General features: G+C 29.9%; 1 protein-coding gene across 2 annotated transcripts; it reads left to right on the forward strand.

Annotated features, from left to right (window-relative positions):
* Positions 1-232: 232 nt before the first annotated feature.
* LOC126975852 (uncharacterized) lies at positions 233-5,184 on the forward strand. Of its 2 annotated transcripts, XM_050823925.1 has the most exons (3): positions 233-276; positions 383-837; positions 1,077-5,184. In XM_050823925.1, exons 1-3 carry the CDS (start codon positions 271-273, stop codon positions 4,765-4,767), a joined length of 4,152 nt encoding a protein of 1,383 aa, XP_050679882.1. In that variant the 5' UTR covers positions 233-270; the 3' UTR covers positions 4,768-5,184. The 2 variants fall into 2 exon arrangements, with proteins under 2 accessions (XP_050679882.1, XP_050679883.1); XM_050823926.1 differs by lacking the exons at positions 233-276; positions 383-837 and adding an exon at positions 857-998.
* Positions 5,185-9,597: the final 4,413 nt, after the last annotated feature.

Genomic DNA, 9,597 nt, shown 5'->3' on the forward strand with positions numbered 1-9,597 from the left:
ACGAACTTTGTACCTACATACTTACGTAGTCATTAGTACAATCTGGAAATGTTGACTCCATTAAACTATCAATAATTGAACTTATCATTTAAGTGCCATTATGTTTCATCACAATATTTAAAAACCAGTACTAATCATAAACAAATTTACTTTTACGATATTTTAGTATAAAATGCTAGAACTGTTCAGAAAAATAATCATTGAAGTGGCGTATTCAGTCAAATTATTATATATTTTGTGTCTTGTGTAATTGTTGAGTGATTTGCTGCAATGGAGGTAAGTTTTATCTATTATTCACTTTGAAATTAAAAAGTTATATCATTTGTTATATTAAGATATGTATGTATAATACTATTCTAAAGCAGTCTTATTGTTGTTGTAGAATGCATTCAACCCAACAATGGAAGAAAATACATATAAAACATTTTACTATCCCTTGTCTGAAGATAGTCAGGATTCATTAAAAGTTCCTCAACTTAAATCCTTGAAGAGGGCCAGCTCAAATGAAAATATAGATGCATTATTCGAAGTGAAAAAAACAAAACAAAAGAAAATATCATCATCAATATCCAGAGCACAGGATAATGGAAGTATTTACATTACAACTAATGCAGATGACGGAAGAAATGCATCACATTTGGTTAAAATAGAAATCTATGATCTCAATAAAATAAAAAACACGCCTGCACAAGAACAATGGAAATACGCTGATTATAGATTAAAATATTATACAATCGACAATAATGAAAGTTATAAGGACATTAAAAAGATTTTATACAATGTTACGAAGAAAATTTTAGAAACAGAAAATTATAAGAAATATAATTTTAACAATAAGTAGGTAGCTATGAAGAAATACATAAATATTAGTTCAGTTTAGTTATTAGTTTATTTATTCTCTTATACAAATAATATTATTATATTCTCATCATTTGGAAAATTAAACATAACGATATGGAACTCTGCTTTGTATGTAATGAGGTTGAAAAAATGATCAAGTGAGTTATTTTCTTTGTAAATTATTTAGTATTATATTATTGATGAAATGTGGCTAATATCATTCACTTATGTTGTAGTCAACCTGTTCTACAAAGTGGAGGAGGTTTTAAGAGAAGAAGTGCAGTATTACAAGACAGTGAAGACAATGATACAAGTACAAAGAGAGGAAGACAAGGGGAACCATCCACATCATCGGGGCTCACCAGTGTGAACGATGAAATGGTGAACTGTTCTTTATGTCAAATCTTAATACGGAAAAGATATTATGCAAATCATCTTAGAAGTAACCTCCATAAGAATAACGTAATGCAATTACATAGTACTTTAAAAAATGTCACAGTACACGAATCGGCTTTTGGTAATAGAATAATCTCATATAAAATAAAGAGTAAATCCAACCAATTACAAACATTCGAAACACCAGAAATGTTTTTGAATTCTATTAAAAATGAAATTATTTCACTATTTGAGGAATCTGTTCGATTGCTTACAATTTTTAAAGTTAATTTTATTCTGCACGCTAATTTTGTTCAAGAAACAAAAAATATTTCTAATGAATTTGAATTTCAAACATGTAGTTATACTATAATGCAGGGTGAGGATTTAAATTTTTTCTTTTCGTCCTTATGTGATATGTTGATGACTAAAATTAGCACATTTGAGAAAAAAGATAGTGGTTGGAGTCTTAAGAAAATAAATGCATTAGACATGAATATAAACAAATTCAATCCATTACGTGGAAAATCATACATTGAATTACCTAAAGAAATCAAATTAAAAAAAAGTGTTATAAATGTACAAAACTCGGATGATTTATGCTTTAAATGGGCTTTGCTTTCTGCATTATATCCAGTTACTAAGAACTCTCAGAGAGTTTCATCTTACAGTAAATATTCAAATAAATTAAATTTTGACGGAGTTACGTTTCCTGTTAAAATGACAGATATACAAAAAGTAGAAAGGTTAAATAATTTAAGTGTAAATGTTTTTGGTCTTGAATACAATTGTAAAAAGAAAGTACATGAATTAGTTGGTCCATTGTATTTAACAAAATCACGGAAAATTGTTCATATCAATTTATTATTTATTTCGCACGGAACAATTAATCATTTTTGCTACATTAAAAACCTATCGCGTTTAGTAAGTGGTCAAATTTCAAACCATGAACATGCAATCTACATCTGTGACGGTTGTCTTTTACACTTCTCAACAAATGATAAGTTATCAGCCCATCAATTGAATGATTGTTGTCATATTAAAGTGGAATTGCCTAGTACAGAAAAAACTTTAAAAGATTGGTTTGGACAACCAATTTCAAACAATGTCTTAAAATTTGATAAATTTAATAAGATGTTACAAATACCATTTGTTATATACGCGGATTTTGAAGCTTTCCTTAATCCAATTCAGACATGCTTTAACGATCCATCAAAACCTTATACAACTAATGTTCACAAACACGAAGTTTATAGTTTTGGGTACTATATCAAATGTTCATATGATGATAGTTTATCAAAATATGAAACATATAGTGGTCCTCATTGTACTCATGTCTTTATGAATCAGTTGTATAAAGATTTAGAAGTGATTTGCACAAAGAATTCTTTTGTCATAAGTCCAAAGCCTTTGACTTCCAATGATAATGAAATTATTTCGCAATGTAAAGACTGCTTTATATGTCAATTTAATTTAAATGGTGAATGTGCATTATACTTTGACTCGCATACAGGACATTTTAGAGGAGTTGCACACGAAGTATGTAAGACAAAGTTTAGAATCCCCTATCACATCCCAGTTTTTTTACACAATCTTAGTCAATATGACTCTCATTTTATTGTTCATGCATTAAATTCTATTGAAGGGGAAATTGATATTATTCCACAAACGAAAGAAAAGTACATTTCTTTCACAAAAACGATAAAATTTAATAATCATAAAATTCAATTGAGATTCGTTGATTCGTTTAAATTTTTGCCTTGTAGTTTAGACAAACTTGTTCAAAATTTGATGGAGGAACAATTTCAAACATTAAAATATAATTTTCCAAATAATAATGATTTTTTACGTCTTAGAAAAAAAGGAATTTATCCATATGAATTTATGTCATCACATGATTCCTTAAAACTTTCAGCACTCCCTAGTCGCGATAAATTTTACAATACATTAACCGACACACATATTTCCGATGAAGATTATGAACATGCCAAGGATGTTTGGCAACACTTTCATTGTCAAAATATGTCAGATTATTCTGATTTATATCTTAAAACCGATGTTTTACTTTTAACAGATGTGTTTGAAAATTTCCGAGCCTTATGTTTGCAAACATATGGTCTAGATCCAGCTCATTATTATACAGCACCTGGGTTAAGTTGGGATGCTATGTTAAAATGCACAAAAATTAAATTAGAATTACTTCAAGACTTTGAACAAATAGCTTTTATTAGATCGGGCATTCGAGGAGGTGTATCTCAATGTAGCAATCGTTATGCCAAAGCAAATAACAAATATATGCGAGAATATGATAAAGACACACCAAACTCATTTTTAACTTATCTTGATGCTAATAACCTTTACGGATGGGCCATGTCTCAATTCCTTCCTACAGGAGGTTTTGAGTGGGTAGATGTCACAACTAATTTTGATGTCCCTGATGATTATGAATATGGTTTTATTTTGGAAGTAGATCTAGAATATCCTATTGAACTGCATGATTTACATTCTGACCTACCCTTATGTCCTGAGAATATATGTATTGGTAATACAAAAGACATAAAATTAGTTCCAAACCTTCGTAATAAAATTAAATATGTGATTCACTACAGAAATTTAAAGCAATGTCTGACAATGGGTTTAAAATTACAAAAAATTCATAGAATTTTAAAATTCAAACAATGCGCATGGTTACAATATTATATAGATTTAAATACAAACATGCGTAAACTAGCCACATCTGATTTCGAAAAAGATTTTTATAAATTAATGAATAACTCAGTGTTTGGAAAAACAATGGAAAATATCGAAAAAAGAGTAAATGTAAAATTATTGAGTCATTGGGAAAATCAGGGTAAAATTCTAGGCGCACAAGATTTAATTGCTAAGCCAGAATTCCATAGTTTATCTATTTTTAATGAAAATTTGGTTGCAGTTCAATTACGAAAGACGAAATTGTTCCATAATAAACCTATTTATTTGGGATTTTGTATATTGGATATTTCTAAAACTCTAATGTACGACTTTCACTATAACTATATGTTTAAAAAGTTTCAAAACAAATTAAAATTATTGTACACAGATACTGATAGTTTAATATATCAAATTTTTACAGATGATTTTTACAGAGATATAAAACCTGATTTACATTTGCGTTTCGATACCTCTGACTATACAGAAAAAAATATATTTGGCTATCCAAAACTCAATAAAAAGAAGTTAGGCTACTTTAAAGATGAAAACAATGGTAATATATTTAATGAATTTGTAGGACTTAGATCTAAAATGTATGCATTAGATGTTGAGGGAAAATTCACAGCTAAAGCTAAGGGGGTTAATAAAAGTGTTACTAAGAATATGAAAATGGAAAATTATAAGACTTGCTTATTTGAAAATAAGAACGAATATTGTTCAATGCTTAGATTTAAGTCAATAAAGCATAATATTTTTACTCAAAGAATAAATAAATCTAGTCTGTCATTTAATGATACCAAACGGTACATTTTACCGAATAATATTGATACATTAGCTTGGGGTCATCATAAAATAGAATAAATATTATATTAAATTTTAAGAATAAATTATTATAGTTTTAAAAAACCAAATGAGAGATTATTGTATTTAGATGTATAAGTTGCGGAGTAAAACATGATGTACTGTATATTGTTTCAATTATCGATTTTTCTGTTTAAATAAATGGTGGTTTAATAACAGATTGTTTCATTACTATACTAAACCTTAACACACATAGACGTAGTAGATAATGCATCATTTCAATCATCCATTCACTGCAATAGTTGCTGGTCCAAGTGGATGTGGAAAATCAGTTTTCGTAAATAATTTTATAAAATTTTTGAATGATATCTGTGATACAAATTTTACCCAAATCACCTGGTGCTTTGATGAAATGCAGCCTTTATATAATCTCAACCACATTAATTATCTTCAAGGTTTACCTGATTTATCTATGTTTGACGGAAAAAATCCTCAACTTGTAATAATTGATGACCTGATGAGGGAATCAGATGGTCGTATTGTTGATATATTCACGAAAGGAAGTCATCATAGAAACTTAAGTGTGTTTTATTTATCTCAAAATTTGTTTCATCAAGGTAAAGGACAAAGAGATATATCACTCAACTCAAGTTATATAATATATTTCAAAAATCCTCGAGATAAAACCCAAATTCGATACTTATCTCGTCAAGTATTCCCTGAAAATCCGAAATATTTGGAAGATTCTTACAGAGATGCTACCAATGAAGCTCATGGTTATTTAATGATTGATTTGAAACAAGAAACAAATGAATTGTGTCGCGTTAAGACAAAGATATTTCCATCCGATGGATATTGCACTGTTTATGTACCCACAAAAGGGTTTAAATATGGTAAGAATCAAGAAATTTCGATCATTTATAAATGATGCATAGACGTTTAAAGACGCATAAAGATTTGTTAATTGCTCTACATAAACTGAAGCCAAAATATCAAAAAGCTTTATTAAAATCATGTAACAAAACAGAAATAAATTACATTTGTGAATGTATTCATAACGTACTGCGGGGTAACGTTGAATTGGCCGAGAAAGAAAAATCTAAATTAAAGAAATATAAAAATATTCTTCGAAAATTGGTAAGAAAAGGTACGAATAAAATTAGAAAAAATATAATTGTACAAAAAGGAGGTTCATTTCTACCGATAATATTGGGTTCTATTCTAAGTGGGTTGATTAATTCATTTATTTAAGAAAATGGATAATGCTAAAAAAATGTTACTTATTGAACCATCATTATTGGAGAAGTTAAAACAACCCAAAGAAAATGATACGCCAAGATCTCGATTAGATACTGATATGCAAAATATCTTAAGCAGTGACATAGAAGATCGAAAGAAATGTATTTTATATTTGCAAACCCTTCAAAGATATCTAAACTTCGTCAAAGAGGATCGACAACCATACCACATACCACTTATAAATGATAATGATTCATATATTGGTTTTAATCAAAGTCATAATGAAATCGATACTGATTATATAAATCATGATGTGAATAAAATAAATGTAGTTCCTTCTCAAACATCAGTGGAGGTTAACAAAAATATTGGAGAAATATACACGAGCTCTGAAATACTGAAACTAATACCGAAAACATATGCTAAAAAAGGTGAACTTTTACTAAATTTGATTTCCTTGAATAAAAATAAAATAAGCTGGGATGAATCTGGTACCGTGATTATAGATAATGAAAAAATACCTGGGAGTAATATTGTGGACTTGGTGAGTGATTCCTTGAGAGCTCTTCAGAAAAGTGAACCTATAGGTTGGGAAAAATTCGCAACAACTTTAAAGGAAATAAAAGTACCACTCACTTATATCGGGAACCCAAAGCGATTGGATTTTATAAACCATTTGCAATTAAAAGAGGTTGAAGCTAAATCAGTACCTGACGAAGAATTTTCTACACCAACAAGTAATAAGTACACAGGGAAACTAAAAAAAAGATCGGACTGGGAAAAATGGACCCCATATTAGAAATAAATAAAATTTATTATGATGCATCACATCCTGCTGGCTACAGCACTATTGATAAATTGTCAAAAGCAATGAAGGGTAAAATGGACAGAAATAGTGTCTTAAAGTGGTTACAATCACAAGAAACATATACATTACATAAACCTGTTCAAAGAAAATTTCCTCGTAACAGATATATTTTGTCTAATATTAATGAGTTATGGCAGGCCGATTTAAGTGATATGAGATCTTATTCTGAATATAATGATGGTTTCAAATACATACTTTGTGTTATTGATGTCTTTAGTAAATATGCGTATGTTCGAGCAATGAAAAAGAAAAACTCTGAAACAGTTAAGGAATGCTTTGAAAGTATTTTTGCTGAAGCTAATACTACACCTACACATATACAGTCTGACAAAGGAACTGAATTTGTTTCCAAATATGTACAAAAATATTTTAAATTAAAAAACATAAATTATTATACAACCAATAATCCAGATATTAAAGCAAGTATTGTCGAAAGATTTCAGAGAACTCTTAAAATGAAAATGTGGCGCTATTTTACACACAAAAATACTCATAAATACATTGATGTTTTACAAGATCTAGTGCATTCATATAATCATAGTTTTCATTCTAGTATAAAAATGTGTCCATGTGATGTTAATAATACAAATATAATGAGTGTATGGCGAAATTTATATGATAGAGAAAGTAAGATAAAAACATCAATTAGTATGGTGAATCCAAGAATTCACGTTGGAGATTATGTTAGAATAACAAAACATAAACATATTTTCCAAAAAGGATATGAATCAAATTGGAGTGACGAAATATTCATCGTATCTACTATAATACACCGATCTCCGTTTGTAGTATTTACTTTAAAGGATTTAGAAGGCGAAGAGATAGTTGGTACTTTTTATGAAAAAGAGTTACAAAAAATCATATTCGACCCCACTACTAAATACAAAATAGATAAAATAATACGCTCTCGATATACCGGTAACAGAAAAGAATTGTTGGTGAAGTGGAGAGGTTATCCAAATAAATTTAATAGCTGGATATTAGCTTCTACTTTGAAAAAAATATGAATAAAGATAGTTTTTATTTAACTTTACTAAGCAATAGTTCTATGGATTATTTTCCTGATAATACAACAACATTATTTTCTACGAAACTGCCAAAACCAACAATACTAGAAGGTGAATGGAGGGTTGGAGTAGTAGAATTTCAGTACCCATGCACTATGTTCACCGTTCAAGAACATGAAAACATTATTTATATAACAAAGTTGATGCAAGTACCCAATGAAAGTAAACCGTCATATGTTTATTACAAGACACATATTCCAGCCACAAATTACGATAACATAAATCATATTTTGATGGCACTGAATAACACTCGAGAAAAAATTAAATTTAAGTGCGATGAGGTTTCAAGGATTGTAGTTGCTACAATAACGGATGAATCCATAAAATCTGTAACTCTATCACCTAAATTATGTCTTCAACTAGGGTTCGAACCAAACAGGAACCTCGTTGAAAAAAATTTTGGAAAGTGTCCAGCTAATTTGCATTTGGGTTTACCGTCTCAATTATTTGTTTATTGTGACATAGTGGAGCCTCAAATCGTTGGAGATGTTATGACACCCCTTTTACGAATAATACCATTGGATCCCTCAAAATACATATATGGAGCGTACAAAATGCACGTTTTCTCTCCTCCCCATTACCTACCTGTGATGCGTAGAGAATTTGATACAATCGAAATAGATATAAGAACAAGCACCGGTCAAAAGATACCATTCCAATTTGGAACAGTGTGCATTAAACTCCACTTTCAAAAATTATAATGTACGGCAAACGTGATAATATTTCATGTCCATATGAACACTATTATACTCACCAGGCCGGATCGGGTATCGGAGTTATTTATAAAGGAGCACCGTATCAAAGAGGTCATGGAATCGGAAGTTTTCTTGGGGGGCTGTTTAGATCTATTTTACCACTACTGTCTAGTGGTGTTCGAACTATTGGTAAAGAAGCATTAAGTACCGGTGTAGGTATATTATCAGATATGGTTAATGCACGCCCCATGGAAGATTCAATAAAAACTCGTCTAAAAGAAGTCAGCTCAAATTTGAAACGAAAAGCCGATGCTAAAATAGATAATATCAACATGTTTGGATCTGGGTATATAACAAAACGAAAACGTCGTTCTGCGATCATTCCATCATTGACTGCGAAAGCGAAAGCTATTAAGAAATTAAAATTGAATCAAAAACAAATCAAAGATATATTTACTGATTAAATATGTCATTTTTACATAGTCAGTCTTGTGAATGCATTAAGTCCGAATTGGATTTATTTGCATTACCATCAACTCAAACTAGCATTGAAAGTGGACTATGGATTCATTATAAGCCCATTTCATCACTTGCTGATGATGGACCAATAGAATTTCAAGTACCTGGGGCAGGTGATGACTATGTGGATTTATCCCATACTTTACTCCATATAAAAGCTAAAGTTTTGAATCAAGATTATACAAAACTGACAGTACCGACAGTTGTGGCCCCAGTTAATAATTGGTTACATACACTTTTCAGTCAACTTGATGTATATTTAAATCAAAAACTTGTATCGCCACCGAATAATACATATGCATATCGAGCTTATATTGAAACTCTATTGAATTATGCACCTGCTGCAAAAGAATCTCATCTCACTTGTGGTCTATGGTATGAAGATTCAGCTGGAAAAATGGATGCAACTGATGAACAAAATAAAGGATTTATTAAAAGACAAGAATTGGCTAGTGAAAGCAAAGAAATAGAAATGATAGGACATTTACATGGAGATTTATTC

This window comes from Leptidea sinapis, chromosome 38 (assembly GCF_905404315.1).
Source record: "Leptidea sinapis chromosome 38, ilLepSina1.1, whole genome shotgun sequence".
NCBI classification, from domain to species: Eukaryota; Metazoa; Arthropoda; class Insecta; order Lepidoptera; family Pieridae; genus Leptidea; species Leptidea sinapis.